The following is a 17090-nucleotide window of genomic DNA, read 5'->3' as shown; positions in this document are numbered from 1 at the left end:
CTGTTAAGGTTGTCTCAGCAGTCTCATTCAAAAGGGCCTTTTCAGTTGGTCCTAACTTCCCACCAACAAGGTCCCATTTTCAGGCTGAAATGTTGGGGTCCAACCCCTACCTGAAAGTGAGTTTTTGGAAAGCGTGAACATCAATGGCTCAGCCATTTATCAATACAAAGACGAGGAAGGAGAAGAAACTTCTCATTATAAAATATTTCCCATGCCCACTCAATCACCCCAGCAAGAGCCGGTAGAGCCTTGACATTTGGCAGGGAGGCACATCAGGTACGAGTGTGAACAGCACCACCCTCAAAGGACAGGCTGGGCTCATCAGAGGTGATTTTAGGCCACCTGGCGGGATCTAATTCCCTATGACACACACAGCTCCCATTAGTGTTCACAGAAGTTGCGCCCATTTAACTGCAGACTCAACTATTAATGGTTTCAAATGAATCCAGTGGCTACATCACTGAACATATGTTTTTAGGGGGCCAACAAGTCTTCACACATCACTCTGGCTCCCAACAAGAGTTCGGACTTTACACTGTGGCTCCAGAGAGGTGTCTATGCTGTCGTCCCAGTACATGGAGAGTTACAACAGTGAATCCTGGCTTTCCATGGAGGCCACGACCAGAGGTGTAGCCTGGAAGCTGGCGTTTACCTTTTCCCCTGCTGTCCGGTAGATGCTCTGTTGCAGACCAGCAATACAATCTTGTCACTGGCTGCTGAGCGAGTAGAGGTTTCCTGTTTCCCAGACTTCACCGCCCCTTGTGTATAAGATGATATTCTGTGGTGGTCAGTGCCATATTTCAAGTTATTCAGGTTATTGTTCACATGAATTCCTGAAACATTAGGGGAGAGAAAGCATTTTAAATGGTTTTCCTCTACCATTGGGTCCTTGTGCCCTCCACTGACAGGGAAACGTCAACATGCTCTCAAGAAGCCTTCTTCTAATTTAGAACAGCACGGCAGTGTAAAATCAGGGCTTCTAGATCAGGTCATTTATATTAAAAAGAAGTTATTTGACAATAATCTAATTTAACAAAAAAGTTGTTTTATATACGTGATTATTTCTATACAACAGAGATACAATATAGAGCGCACACACACACACACCCCTAGTATCTTACACTGGAAACTCAGTTCAATTGTTGCATATGCACCTGTAGTTTTAGATCAGCTCATTTTGTTTGTATGTAGAAGGAGAACTGTTTGAAGGAGTAAATGAAAAAAACCCTTGCTCATTTTCAAATATAAAATTTTGCTTTTGTTCTCCTACACCCCACTCTCAGATGTTTCCTCCTCTAGTTAATGCTAATGGGAAGGGGATAGGTTTAGCAGATAAAATAAAAAAAGGAACAAGTTAAAAATCACTTAGAAAAGTTAGATGCCTGCAAGTCACCAGGGCCTGATGGAATGCATCCTAGAATACTCAAGGAGCTAATAGAGGAGATATCTGAGCCTCTAGCTATTATCTTTGGAAAATCATGGGAGAGATTCCAGAAGACTGGAAAAGGGCAAATATAGTGCCCATCTATGAAAAGGGAAATAAAAACAACCCAGGAAACTACAGACCAGTCAGTTTAACTTCTGTGCCAGGGAAGATAATGGAGCAAGTAATTAAGGAAATCATCTGCAAACACTTGGAAGGTGGTAAGGTGATAGGGAACAGCCAGCACAGATTTGTAAAGAACAAATCATGTCAAACCAATCTGATAGCTTTCTTCGATAGGATAACGAGTCTTGTGGATAAGGGAGAAGCTATGGATGTGGTATACCTAGACTTTAGTAAGGCATTTGATACAGTCTCGCATGATATTCTTATCGATAAACTAGGCAAATACAATTTAGATGGGGCTACTATAAGGTGGGTGCATAACTGGCTGGATAACCGTACTCAGAGAGTTGTTATTAATGGATCCCAATCCTGCTGGAAAGGCATAACAAGTGGGGTTCCGCAAGGGTCTGTTTTGGGACCGGCTCTGTTCAATATCTTCATTAACGACTTAGGTATTGGCATAAAAAGTACACTTATTAAGTTTGTGGATGATACCAAACTGGGAGGGATTGCAACTGCTTTGGAGGACAGGGTCATAATTCAAAATGATCTGGACAAATTGGAGAAATGGTCTGAGTTAAACAGGATGAAGTTTAACAAAGACAAATGCAAAGTGCTCCACTTAGGAAGAAAAAAATCAGTTTCACACATACAGAATGGGAAGAGACTGTCTAGGAAGGAGTACGGCAGAAAGGGATCTAGGGGTTATAGTGGACCACAAGCTAAATATGAGTCAACAGTGTGATGCTGTTGCAAAAAAAGCAAACATGATTCTGGGATGTATTAACAGGTGTGTTGTGAGCAAGACACGAGAAGTCATTCTTCCGCTCTACTCTGCTCTGGTTAGGCCTCAGCTGGAGTATTGTGTCCAGTTCTGGGCACCGCATTTTAAAAAAGATGTGGAGAAATTGGAGAGGGACCAGAGAAAAGCAACAACAATGATTAAAGGTCTTGAGAACATGACCTATGAAGGAAGGCTGAAAGAATTGGGTTTGTTTAGTTTGGAAAAGAGAAGACTGAGAGGGGACATGAGAGCAGTTTTCAGGTATCTAAAAGGGTGTCATAAGGAGGAGGGAGAAAACTTGTTCACCTTAACCTCTAAGGATAGAACCAGAAGCAATGGGTTTAAACTGCAGCAAGGGAGGTCTAGGTTGGACATTAGGAAAAAGTTCCTAACTGTCAGGGTGGTTAAACACTGGAATAAATTGCCTAGGGAGGATGTGGAATCTCCATCTCTGGAGATATTTAAGCGTAGGTTAGATAAATGTCTATCAGGGATGGTCTAGACAGTATTTGGTTCTGCCATGCGGGCAGGGGACTGGACTCTATGACCTCTCGAGGTCCCTTCCAGTCCTAGAATCTATTAATCTAGTTGGCGAAATCTGTACTCTGCCAAATTGCCAACAGATCTACAGCAAATCCAGCTTCTTTTGGTTTCCTTCTCTGCCTGTGCACCAGCAGTATGCAGTTCAGCTGGAAAATGCATGAATTGGCTGAAGCATAGGTGAGCACGAGCTGTTACAAAGAAGACAGGAGAAACTCATTGCTTTCATCCTGCAGGAGCTGAGTTACTCCTATTGACCTGAATGAGAGTTACCAAGACAGGGAGAGAACAGGGGCCTAAGGGCCTTAGAAAGAGAGGGGCACATTTTGTTTATTCCTGAAACATCACCAAAATCTGATTTTCATAGCAAAATTTTAGCTTCTTGGGTTGTGTCAGAGTTCAGGACAACTGCCACTGTCCCTTTAGCATCCCAAAAGGTGCACCCACTTTTGTGCTTCCAGCCCCCCAGCTGTTGCCAGAGAGTGAGTGCCCTTGCTGGGCCACTAACAGGAAATACAGGGGCAGGTGCCCTGAACTGTAACATATACGATAACAGTGTATTTGGAATCTGTAACAATCTGAATTGCACAAGTGCCAACAGCAGTAAAAGCCAGTACTGAAGAAGGAAAAGCACAGAGACAACTGTCTCAGTAGTGAAAAGAAATAGCAAAAAGACAGGGGAAAACGAATTATGAACAGCTGAAGAAAAATGGACTGGTTGAGTTATACAGAGAAATGCTTTCAGAGCTGCTTTGTCTAACTAATCAATTTGCTGTATTCTAATGACCAGCTGAGGAATGATGGCTCAGAAAACCTCCAGGCTGCTGGAGGAGGATCCAGCAGATGGAGAGCCCTGCAGGGAAGAGACAGAGGCACGACTATGTTCCAGCCAGGCCAAGCCCACCACTGGAACAGGAGTGGTGGACAGCTCACTAGCTGGAGCAGGAGAAGCTGCAGTTGGAGCGGGACACAGTGAGTCTGGAAACCCAACAGCTCGCAGACCAGGAGCAGCAGTGTCTGTATGAGGGTGAAGAGGACAAGAAGCAGCACTGCTAGCTCCAGATAGAGAGACTGCAACAGCAGAACAGTCGTCGGAACCAGTCCCCAGTTCCTGTCCGGATGGGCGGTGTACCTCGCTTTAGGGAGGGGAATGATAGGGGTGTGTTCCAACATGCTTTTGAACTGGGGTGCTAGCTGACTAAAGCGGGGGAAAAGGGACATGGTAAGGTACCTTGCTCCACCGCTGTCTGGGACAAAGGCCTTGGCCATTTTTACCCTTATGGGAAGTGAACTATAAAGATGATAACAGTTCACAAGCTTTTTTACAAAAGTTTAAACTGACCCCCGAAACATACAGAAGAAGGTTTCAGGGAGTTTAGAACAAAAGGGACATGATCTATGCCGAAGTTTCAACTCAAATGAGGAGTTACGTAAGGAAATGGGGAGCTGGTTGTGGGGTGACCATGGTCAATGAGACCTGCAAATTAATGGGGCTGACAGCCTGAGCTCACCCTGTCAGCACCGGAGCAGAAGGAAGGGCCCCGGCTGTTAGAAGCACGGCAGAGGCCAGGGGAGGACAGGGCACCCAGGCTCCAGCGGTCAGTGTCCCACAATGCCCCACTTCAGTTGGCGGATTGGATGTGCTCTGGTGAGGATGCGCACCACCGACAGAAGGCACAAGAAGGAGCTTTAATTACTGTGGTGGCTGTAAGTCAACTTCATTTTGTAGTGTAGACAAGTCCTCAGTTAGCCTCAGACAGGCAAGAACAGGCAGAGGGCATGAGAGCAAAAATGCAAAGAGTAGCTGACAGGGGGAAGGGGCATCACATTTCCACTGCCCGTGTCCAAGAGGAGTCCAGTTACATCCCCAAAGCATGCAGACTGAGAGGCGAGGGGATGAGAGTGCTTGTTGCTCAGGAGAACGGACGAGACCTACTGACTTCAAGGGAAATTAACTGGGCCCTAAAATGCAGATCAGGAAATGAAGTTCTCTGCCAGCCCCTCAAAGGGACCCCGGGGCAGAACAAAGCCTGATGGTGGCAGTGTCTCAAGCCAGAAGTAGGGAGACAGGCAGCTGCAGTGCACGGACATCTACCCCAGGTTGGGAAATGCACAAGTACAGGGTAAGACAGCTGCTGGGGAGATGGTGAAGGATCCTGAACCAGGTGGGAGAGGGAATTCTGCTCACCTTGACTCAGTGGGGGAGAAGGGGGTGGACAAAAGGAACCAATGGTGTGGGGATCTATATTTCATCGCCTGAACCCAGAGGAGCTAAGGTGGGGCCACGGGAGTCCCTAGAGCCCAAATTCAGGGGAGGTGGGGCAGAGAAAGGAATCTGGCTATGGGGGAGGTTTGAAGACACCCCCTTGGCTTGACTTTTCCTGTTAAAAGCAGTGCATTGTTGAGAGCCACTGCAGAACTTTTTCTCTCCGTGGTCCAAAGAATGGCTGCTTGTAAAACTCCTGGGTGGTGGGAAGTAGGGAACCTCAATCCAGAACTGAAGCAACTGACCCCTTAGGGCACCACAGAACAAGACACATGCTCTCTAGAAACTGCATGAGAAGTGGGAGAATCAGGTCTCAAGTTTCCATCCAAGAATTTGGGGTAACAGGGCAAGAAGATGCTTCTGAAAGCTCAGTCCCATAGGTTTAAAGTAGAAAATTATGTAGGATGTTGGACAGACAATGCCAGACATATTTTTGAAGGATGTATGCTGGTTTGCTAGCAGAAGGTTTGTTATCTGAATAGGTGAAATGTAAAACAGAACTAGTGGCACACCTGCCATCCAGGAAATAACTCCGCCCAGGCATTCAGTCAATGTGTTCCCCTAGAATGTTGGTCAGCACCCGCATTACACCCACTTCTGTAGGGGGAGAGATGTGACAGACTGACAATATCCTGAATGAGCTTTAATTAATTAGTTACACCTTATTGAATTATGGTTAATACCTCTGGGGTACACTGCATTAGAAATGCAAGTGTTTATTTACTATCATGAGATTGTATGGAATTTCTTTAGCAGGAAGACAGGATTAATGCGGTCTCTGAAAGGTACTAGGACCATCAAAGATCTTTTTGCAACATGCGTGAAGTGGATTTCCTAGGAAGTACCTGGAGGTGAGGGGAATGCCAACCTCCTGAAGAGAGAGGCCCGTTTTGTACCAATTACTTGCTTCTGGAAACTCCAGATCAAAGACCCCTGAACTGTATAATGTGTGAACTGAACATGTTATGAGTGTGCTCATTCTGAGATGAAGCTGTGATGAACTGGTAACCAAGAACTCTCTTAGGGAGGGGTATTGATGGACTTATCCTGCCACAATCCATATAAGGCTTGGGGGTCTTAGTACACTTAAAAGCATGTCTGTAGGTTTTTATTGTTTTTAATAGGTCTTCTCCTCAATGCTATTTACCAGTAGAATAAAGTAGGCTTGCTTGGGAAGTCTGTGTGGTAACAAATCTGTAGCAATTACACTTGTTATCCATCTCTAAAGAGAAAGCATGCAGGTGTTCTTGAGCAACTTATCCGTGCTGGGAAGTATACCGTGAAGGCAGGAAACTGTGCAGCCTGGAGATACCAGGTCAGAAGGAGAAGGAGAGGGACACGTCGCCACTCAAGAGAGGCACCAGCTGGGGAGCTGGAAGCCTGAGTGAGTGCCCTTGCTGGACCACTAAGGAGAAATACAGGTGCAGTTGCCTGTACTGTAACAGGTTGCTCTGCACCACCCCTCCGCCACAAGGTCTGGTGATGCCAGGTTCCAAGGTAAGCCATCTAGGTCTGGAACGCCAGCCCATGGAAGCAGAGCTCGATTCAGAGTCAGCAGACCAGGAGACACACCACGTTCCTCTCTAGGCCTAGGACATATATAACCAAATGCCCCCTTTTCAAACAAATTCCCCATAGCCAATACTCCAGTAGGGGTGGGGTTGGGGTGGGAAGGGGTGTTTAGAAGACCTACCCACTTACCTCTCTGACTAAGGATCCCCTCAGGCCTAAATATCTCAGGGGTCTCAAAGGCAAAAATGCAGTCACTGTCCTGAAGCGTGTCCAGATCATCAGTGTCACAGAAGGAGCGATGGAACCCATCGTAGTACATCTCCGTCAGCACAATCTACAAGGCAGAAATGGAACAGCAGCCATTAGACCATCAGTGCTGGCCACTGCTGAGCTGCCAAGCTCCCAGGATGGGGAGAGAAGTTAACGAATGGCCCTTGCTGAAGTGTTCCTGACGGAGGATGGGAATTCTCCAGTCTTACAGTACCAGCCAATAAGGAGAAATGGGGGAGGGTCTGGCCATGAGGGAACAGCTGGGATCAAGGGAATACAGGCAGGGGTTTTCATGGGACCCTTCGAGTGTCATTTTAGTAGTTTTCCCCTAAGAATCTCAAAACTCCAGGACATTTCCCATGAGCCCCTGCTGATTTCTCAATAGTGAGCAGAGTACACACGTGCACACACCGTCACTGTAGGGCTGATAGGCAGAAGCACCAGGCTTTGCCTTCCTCAAGTAATAGAGCAAAAAGGAGCAGAAGCAGCAATGCAGCCTGGAGGCCTGAGCAGGGATCTGGTATAACCTACAGGCAGCCAACCCGATTCCTGTGAGAGTTACACGCAAGAGACAATGAGTTCAGGCTAGTTTCTGCAGTCACTCATTTCCTCCACAAATTTAGGTCCACTGATCTGAACCCGAGCGTCCATTGTTACCTGCCATATCAACTAGAAAAAACACATCAGAACTCCTGCAGGACACCAGTGGCACCACAGTGACCAAAGACCAGCCCATTACCTGCTCAGTGGGTATCTTGGTTTCCATGGATACTGCTTCGCGCAACTTCGCCACTGTTCCAGACAGAGGCACTGCCACACCGATGCGCATGCAATGCGAACACTTCCCTTGATACACCACAGTGATATACAGAGGTCTGCAGAGAGTACAGGGAAGAAGTGGGATGGCTGAACATTTCTATACAGTACCTAGAAGAACTCAGCCTGAGCTAAGCTTGGTCGGATCAACAAAGCAGGCAGCAGAACCCTGAATGGGGACTTTTACATTGCACACATCATAAGAATACAGACCATTTCTGATCTGGTTGTTATGACAACCTCCAGGCCATTTAGGGATGGAAAAATGGTGCAAGGATCTCACTCAGTCCTTGGGTCGTGACCCAAGCCTAGTTCCCACACAGAGCTCCTAAAGAGGCTGGTTGCATCATCAGTAATGAAGTCATACATGACCATTCTGGGCCACGTTACCCTGGAGCTATTCAGGCAATCAGGCCCACCCAGCAGATGCTTTGGAGTCCCAAATGTTTACCAGACCTTTAAAATACAGGAGGGACAGACACCTATCTGGCTCCAAGTTAGAGGTATGTTCCCTATGGTGCTAGCCCTCTACTCTATGCACTAACTGGGGAGTCCTCCCAAGGAAGTGGAATCACAAAATACAGTTCCTCAATGAGGCCACCCTAGATGACCTCTTGATTGAAGGGCAATCCTAATTTTACCTCAAGGATCCTTGTAACATGGCCCAGATCTATCAAAACTGACATCCTAAAGTCACTCTCAAAGAGGTGCTGCTGGGAAAACCCACTGGGTTAAAGAGAAGGGGAAGAATGGAAGCATTTTTGCAGCCTCTTTTCTACAGCTGGTTGGAAATTTTCCCACAGAAAGTTTTCCCATTGGCAAAAGCCAATTTGTCAATAGCAAAATGGCCTTTCTGCAACCGAATATTTCCAATTTTCTGTTCACATTTTTAAAAAAATTTATATTCTAGAATCAAAGAAACGTCGGGCTGGAAAGGACGTTGAGAGGTCGTCTGGCCCATCCCCTGCACTGAGGTAGGACCAAGTCAATCTAGGCCATCTCTGGCAGGTGTTTGTCCAACCTGGTTTTAAAAACCTCCAATGACCGGGATTCTACAGCTGCCCTAGGTAACCTATTCCAATGCTTAACTAGCCTTATAGTTAGAAAGTTCTTCTTAATATCCAACTTAAATCTCTCTCTTGCTGCAAACTCAGCTCATTACTTCTTCTCCTACACTTGGTGAACCTGGAGAACAATTTTAAAAAAAAAATCAAAATTGGAACCAAAAAAAACTAACCCAAAATGAAATTTTGAAATTAAGTTTTGTAGGAAATTTTCCATCTTTTCATTCTGTTTTGTATAGGAAAAACTTTTAGATTTATGGAATTCTGAGAAATAAGAAATCTAGTTCCTGCACAGCTCATCTTTTCAGCGTTGTTTGGGGGCTCCCTTCAGAATACAGCTCTACTGGCCCATCAATTCAACCCCAATCTGCCACAAAGCTTGTTGGCGTCTCAATCTCTTCTAGATTAAGATTTGCAATGCTACCAAGCAGTGGGAAAGACACCCAAAATTTTAACTTCAAGGCACAGATTAGCACATTACCGTGTATGAGGCAGAGGAATTGGCAGAGAGATGCAGAGGAAAGGGTCAAAGGTGTTACTCTGCTTCTGACAATGAGGGCACGTCAGAGAGGACCTATTAAAAATATCAATAGGGGTAAAGTTACATCTCTCATTTAACTAGGGACAAGCAAACCATCAAGAACACAAACAGCGACCCTGCTCTTCCTCCTGATCAAACCCCTTCCCCCCACACACTCCAGCAAGGCTCTGCACAGCGTTTTTGCAGACAAACCCTTGCTGTAAATGAAAGGCGCCTAATTCCCAGATGCTCACACAGTAATTAGTCTCTGAGCTCATTTATTACAGGGCATGCCAGGAAAACAGGCTCCTCTCTATTATTCCACTTTGCCTCCACTAAGAGACATTTGTGAAATTAACAATTTGCCCACATTTGATTCTAATCTAAAGAGACTGACAAGGACTATTCTCCCCCAGACATGTGGGCGAGGGGATGGTTATGCAGACAGCACTGCATGGGCCTCAATCTCATTCACTCAGAAAGAAAGGAGACTCCTCACATACACACACGCACACCCTGAGTATTTCATATCCCAAATTAACAAGCCATAGGGTCACTAAGTCTTGCTCAGGATTCTGTAACATCCCAAAGTTTATTTCTTTGCCACTGGGGAGCCTCAGTGACCTACTGAAAAGACTGTGACCACGCAATCTCTTACACCAGACCGGCTGCAGTGCTGCTGGGTGAGTTTGGAAGTTGGCCTGTTTTTTTCCCAATTTCAGGTCCCAGGTGGAAAGCTGGGGTAATTCCCATGAACAAAGGGGCAGTGAAGAACTAAGCGCAGACAGGGCCAGCTCCAGGCACCAGCCAACCAAGCACGTGCTTGGGGCGACACCTGGTAAGGGGCAGCCAATCTCAGGGTGGCGGGGGGCAGCGTGGCACGGCACTCAGGGAGGGTGTTCCGGCGGCGCAGCGCTCCGCAGGAAGGCGAGGGTGTTCGGCAGTGCGGCGCTTCGCAGGGGTTTTCGGCGGCGCTCCACGCAGGGGAGTGCTTCAACAGTGCGGCGCTCCGCGGGGGTGTTCGGCAGCACAGCGCGGCGCTCTTTGGGGGGTGTTCAGCATCGTGGCGGGGGCTGTTTGGCGGTGTGCCACTCGGCGGGTGGGGTGTTTCGGTGGGGCAGGGCGGCGCTGGAGGAGTGTGTGTGTGTGAGCGCACGTGCGACGGTGGGGCAGCGCTTTTTTTTGCTGCTTAGGGTGGCAAAAAAGTTAGAGCCGGCCCTGAGAGCAGAATTTCTTTTCTGCTAGAGGGTTCCTCATTAGCTTAATGATAATGACTACAAGCTTGCGTGGGATTCTAAACTCAAGCAGCCACCACATGCCTCCAGTTCATGCCCCAGGCTCCTGACTTGGCACAACCCAGGCAGCTGTCAGACATGCGAAATCATGTTCCACAGCTTTGCTCCCTGACCAATTGGGCTGGAAACGCCGTGGGGGCTCAGGTTGGGGGTGAAGGCTGAAACAAACACTCCTGATTTACTGACAAGAGGGAAACAAATGTAGATTTTCCACTGAAGTGACAAAGAATTTTAGTGCAATAAAACTGGCCGTTACTCCCCTTTGGAGCAAGATCTCTTAGGCCAGATTTCATTCACCAAAGTGAGAGAGACAACCACTAAGGGAGTCTGACCAAGGGGGGCATGGAGACACAGCAGCACTGTAAACAAAATGGAGGGCTGCAGAGGGTTAATTGCCCGCCGCCTCTCTGCCCCCGGACCACACACAGCCCTGCTGCATTGCACCGTGCTCTGCCACCAGGGATTAAAGAATTTTATTGTGGTTATAAAAACCATGCACATAAACCCCCATAATCTGAGTGTGCTGAAAGTTACTGTACCTGTACTGGGCTTGAAAGAGTTCCTGTACGAAAGTGCTACTGATTGGAAAGCCTGGTACCTCGAGCAGCGCAGCATCTTCCAACGGTGGCTGAAAAGGAAAAGCAATTCCAAAGGGAGGCATGCCAGGATACGCAGGAGTGCCACACCAATCACATACAGCTAAATGGGGAAGAGCCAAGTTAGGTTCTCCCGAGCTAAACACACCAGGACAAAGCCAAGTATTTGAAATTGCAAGTGCTTTCGGCTCCTGTGGGTGGTCCACAGAGGGGACTAGAGCACCTGGGCAGCCATCTTTGCTGAATATAGCTGGCACATCATTAAGCTGCCAAACTTAACAGGTGGCAGAGTCAGGTGTCACCATTCACACTGGGTTGTGCTGGTGCACACTTGCCACGCATTGATTGAGACGCTCTTTGCAGTCACAGGGGCCAGGAACAGCCCTCTGGCCCCAATCGCACTGTTAAACAGAATACCAATTGACATTTATTGAATATTTGTGGACGTTTTTCTATATTTTTAAATATATTGATTTCAATTAGAACAGAATAGGAAATGTACAGTACTCACTTTATATAATTACTACAAATATTCACACTGTAAAAATCAAATAGTATTTTTCAATTCAGCTCATACAAGTACTATAGTGCAATCTCTATTATGAAAGTGCAACTTACAAATGTAGATTTTTGTTACATAACTGCCCTCAAAAACAAAACACTGTAAAACTTCAGAGCCTACAAGTCCATGCAGTCCTACTTCTTCTTCAGCCAATCGCTAAGACAAAAGTTTGTTTACGTTTACAGTAGATAATGCTGCCCTCGTCTTATTTACAATGTCACCTGAAAGTGAGAACAGGCATTTGCATGGCCCGTTTGTAGCCGCATGGCAAGGTATTTACGTGCCAGATATGCTAAACATTCGTATGCTCCTTCATGCTTCAGCACCATTCCAGAGGACATGCTTCTATGCTGATGCTCATTAAAAAAATAATGCATTCATTAAATTTGTGACTGAACTCCTCGGAGGGAGAATTGTGTCTTCTGCTCTGTTTTACTTGCATTCTGCTATATACTTCATGTTACAGCAGTCTCGGATGATGACCCAGCACATGTTGTTCGTTTTAAGAACACTTTCACTGCAGATTTGACAAAACACAAAGAAGGTACCAATGTGAGAGTTCTAAAGCTAGCTACAGCACTCGACCCAAGGTTTAAAAATCTGAAGTGCCTTCCAAAATCTGAGAGGGATGAGGTGTGGAGCATGCTTTCAGAAGTCTTAAAAGAGCAACACTGATGCAGAAACTACAGAACTCGAACTACCAAAAAAGAAAATCAACTTTCTGCTGGTGGCATCTGACCAGATGATGAAAATGAACACGCATCGGTCCGCACTGCTTTGGATCGTTATTGAGCAGAACCCATCATCAGCACCGAGGCATGCCCTCTGGAATGGGGGTTGAAGCATGAAATACAATATGAATCTTTACCGCATCTGGCATGTAAATATCTTGCGACACCGGCTACAACAGTGCCATATGAACACCTCTTCTCACTTTCAGGTGACATTGTAAATAAGAAGAGGGCAGCATTATCTCCTGAAAATGTAAACAAACTTGTGTGTCTTAGCAACTGGCTGAACAAGAAGTAGGATTGAGTGGACTTGTAGGCTCTAAAGTTTTACATTGTTTTATTTTTGAATGCAGGGGTTTTTGTACATAATTCTACATTTGTAAATTCAACTTTCATGATAAAGAGATTGCACTACAGTTCTTGTATTAGGTGAATTGAAAAATACTATTTCTTTTGTTTTTTACAGTGCAAATATTTGTAATAAAAAATAAATATAAAGTGAGCATTGTACATTTTGTATTCTGTGTTGTAATTGAAATCAATATATTTGAAAATGTAGAAAACATCAAAAATATTTAAATAAATAGTACGCTTATTGTTTAACAGTGCAATTAATCGCAAATGATTTTTTTTTAATCACTTGACAGCCATACTGGGAAGCTAATACAGAAATATTTTGTTTCAAATGGAAAGCTTCCATGGAACAATTAATCTATATATACACATGTATACACACACACACCCCCTCCCTTTTGGCCTGTGCTGGATTTACCTTACCTTCAATGGAGGTCTGCCATTGTATTTCACTAAATTGTTCAGGTCTTCATGAACTCTGTCTAACAGCCAGAGCAGAAATTCCTGTGCATCGTGCTGCGAGTTCCCTCGGTACTGCATGGAGTTCTTCGAGACAATGCTCTGCAGAGGAACAGCAAAGAAGCCCTCAGAACACAGTACAAGCCCAGGGACAGAACATCTGCCTTCAAGAACAGCCCTGTGATCAGAAACAGGCTCAGCTATCCGCTAGGTTCAGAAACATACAGCTTCCTGTTGTCGAGGTGGAGCGTTTACAGGTGGAAGGGGCAGTGGGTTCTGTGCCAAGTTTGAAGTAAGCCGAGAGCCGCAGGAGATGTGGAAGTTGCTATCTGATCTGAAAACTGGATAGCGGGGCTAAGGCAGAGGCTACCAAGGAACCTGTTTCTATTTTAGACAGAAATGTAAGTGATGCATTGACTGATTCAAAGAGATCAGCACCAAAGTGATCAGTCTGTAGAACTAGTACTAGCTAAAAATCAGGCAGATGCATTTTGGATCCACTAAAGTGGAGCAGAGGCACTTGCAGGAAGGCTGGCACAGAGGTCTTTTGGAGAAGGTGTAAAATGCACCTGGGATTTCCCCCCCCAGAATAAGAGGAAAAATCCTGCTCCATTATTAATAGTCTGTCTTGAGGAACTATCTACATTCCTAGTCTAGCCAAGCCAGTAATACTCCTCTGGCATGGATAGGGCACCTACATTGTAACACGGCTTTGGCAGTTCTAAACCCATGCTACGAATCATGTCACAGCCTAAAAGGGTCGAACATCCTGCAACACAGATGCTGCTAAGCACAAACTAGTACAGTTAGATTCGTAGTACACCTGGGCCATAAATTCCCTATTATTTCAAAACAATCAACATGTCTTCACTGTAAAAAGCAACAGAGGGTCCTGTGGCACCTTTAAGACTAACAGAAGTATTGGAAGCATAAGCTTTCGTGGGTAAGAACCTCACTTCTTCAGATGCAAGTGGGTAAGAAGTGAGGTTCTTACCCACGAAAGCTTATGCTCCCAATACTTCTGTTAGTCTTAAAGGTGCTACAGGACCCTCTGTTGCTTTTTACAGATTCAGACTAACACGGCTACCCCTCTGATACATGTCTTCACTGTGTGTCTGAACTCGTGGAGTAGCTGTGCACTGTTAACCAACTGCCTGTTAAGTGGCTGCATTTCAGTGATATACAGGTAGGTAAACGTCAAGACAGTTTGCAAAGTGCTTTGGAGTCATTTTGGATAGGAGTTCACTACATATCTTGATTAGCTTCACACTCAGTGTATGGAATCCCTAGATTTAAGTGTCTGCTGTTAAGACGCGTCTTTGGACTCAAGCTTGTGTGAAAGAGCCAGAAGTCAGACGAATCATAACCCTCTGTTGAGGACACTCAACCCTTGAAGATAGCTACATAAAACCAAAATTTATCTGGACTAGCAAACAGAAATTCCAGCCACTGCTACAATCCTGGCCGAGGGGCTGCTTGCCCAAAAGCACATTTACCAAGTGTTTCATCAACGAAGCACGTGCAACTTTTCCCTTTGGTAAATATAAAACATCAGTGACCCAGTGCACAAACCTAGAACGAAGAGCTCTGTTTGCCTTCATATCAGATATGTCGTTACGGACAGGGCTTCGCTATCAGCCTGGGTACAACAGCCTAGCCTCTGTCTAATGGATGGGACAGGCAAGGAACTGGGAAATTTGCCAGAGAACTGCACATTAATTTATCAGAAAAGTACTATTTATCATAATACTACTGTCCTAGACTGAAGCCATTAAAGAGAGGCTGGCAGCCATGAAGAACTACATCTCCCAAAGAAACAGCACCAGCACATAGCATTACCTGATTGAGTCCCTTCACCTTTGTAGAGCAGAAGTGATTTCAAATGCTGGTTGTTAGACTTTACTCAAAACCAAGCATTTGGGGTGGGGGAGGCAGACCTCTGGACTTTTACCATTGTCTATACCTAGGAACATCATGGCTCTGTAGCTTAGAGGTGTGATTGAAAGGGGTCCAAGATCTAAAGAGACCCTAGTATTGACAAGCTATACTAATAATTGATATTTCACAGCACCACCTTGAAATCAGCTTTCTCTAGCTGAACACATTGTCTTTACAAGTATGCAGCAGATAGGTCCTCAGACCCATGCCATCTAGCCTGGATTCTACCTCCAATATTCCCATCTACAAAAAAGGCTCCTGTCTGAAGTTCTCCAAAGCCATCTCCCTGCTCCCCCACCCATCTTCAGTAAATTCTGACAGTCACTCTGCCCCCAAGCAGACTGTGCCATGCACCTGGGAATGCTCACACTCCACGTTATTCATCATGTTTATCACGGTCGTGCCTAAGGACCAGCCAGGAATGAAGCCCCATTGTGCCAGGGACCGTACAAATATACAGTTGAAGACAGTTCCTCTCCTGAAGAGCATACAACCTAAACAGACAGGGTCAGGGAAGGGACAGAACATAGAACCAGAGTAAACAAGCTGATGGTAGCAAAGGGCATGACCACCACTAACCCAACAAATACTCCCCAAAGAGACTGCGGGTGGTGTGGATGGCTGACACACACACACCCCTCTGCTGGAGCAGGGATTGAGAGAGACTGTGCTGTCTGTGGAGGGATTTCCACATCAGGGAAAGCTTAAACACAGGAGCTACATTGACTTCTTATTGGGAGCCAGAGGGATGCACCTAATTTACATTTGAGTTCCCAGAAATGTATTAGAAGCATGTGCATGCACTGATGTTTGCCCAGACTTGATTCTTCCTGGACGCAAACAGGAACTGCTTGTTGGAGTTTACTAGCCGTGAAAACCTGCAATTCAGCTTCAACATCACCAGCAGTTTCAGGGATTGTGCTGGCCAGACTGCTGCTTACAACGCTGCTGCCTGTGTTTAGCCATCCTGTCACACAACGTGCACCCCAGCTTTCAGATCTCCCACAGACTCGTTCTCCCTGCTTGTTTCTTCCCTCCACCCCCCCTTAAGTCCCCCTTTGCGTGTTTAGTCTATAGCAGGGATTCTCAACCAGGGATACGCAGAGGTCTTCCAGGGGGCACATCAATTCATCTAGATATTGGCCTTGTTTTGCAACAGGCTACATAAAAAACACTAGTGAAGTCAGTCCAAACTAAAATTTCATACAATGACTTGTTTATACTGCTCTATACACAGAAATGCAAGTACAATATTGATATTCCAATTGATTTATTTTGTAATTATATGGTAAAAATGAGAAAGTCCGCATTTTTCCAGTAACAGTGTGCTGTGACACGTTTGTATTCTTAGGTTTCATTTTGTAAGTAGTTTAAGTGAGGTGAAACTTGGGGGTACGCAACACAAATCAGACCCCTGAAAGGGGTACAGGAGTCTAGAAAGGTTGAGAGCCATGGGTCTATAGCATCCCTTTGGCAACTGATCCACCGCAGCAGATTATTTCACCTCCAGCTCTCAGCACCTGATCGTCAAACAGGGTCAGGCTTCCATTGTGCCTTGCACTATACGGAGGTGATGGGACTCCTGCCCTGAAAAGCTTAACAGAGAGCCGCTAGGATCCTCCTCACCACAGCTGCAGCGCTATTCATGAGTGAGGCTCTTTGGCCTGTGTTAGGCAGAAGGTCAGACCAACTGATCATAAAGAGCTAAGGATTTCTGTACAACCAGCATATCCAGGCTCAAAACCTGAAAATGCCAATATTGCTGAAGCAGCTTTGCCCAGCTTTTGAGGACTACTCCTGCCCAATAACGGGAGATTTGGTATGGAGTGACAGG

The 17090-nt window shown here is 45.8% G+C and overlaps 1 protein-coding gene across 2 annotated transcripts in view; it reads right to left on the bottom strand.

The window, feature by feature from the left end:
* The window catches only part of USP31 (ubiquitin specific peptidase 31), a 63734-nt gene that overhangs the window by 23731 nt on the left and 22913 nt on the right, over positions 1-17090 (bottom strand). For both annotated transcript variants that reach the window (XM_054042463.1, XM_054042462.1), the window contains exons 2-7: positions 13283-13420; positions 11156-11244; positions 9283-9375; positions 7661-7796; positions 6841-6985; positions 653-833 (exon numbers count right to left, since the gene is read on the bottom strand). In XM_054042463.1, coding sequence (XP_053898438.1) covers positions 653-833; positions 6841-6985; positions 7661-7796; positions 9283-9375; positions 11156-11244; positions 13283-13420 — 782 coding nt within the window. The remainder of the gene's footprint in view (positions 1-652; positions 834-6840; positions 6986-7660; positions 7797-9282; positions 9376-11155; positions 11245-13282; positions 13421-17090) is intronic.

This window comes from Malaclemys terrapin, chromosome 10 (genome assembly GCF_027887155.1).
Source record: "Malaclemys terrapin pileata isolate rMalTer1 chromosome 10, rMalTer1.hap1, whole genome shotgun sequence".
Lineage (NCBI taxonomy): Eukaryota > Metazoa > Chordata > Testudines > Emydidae > Malaclemys > Malaclemys terrapin.
This window is presented reverse-complemented; position numbering and strand designations above follow the sequence as displayed.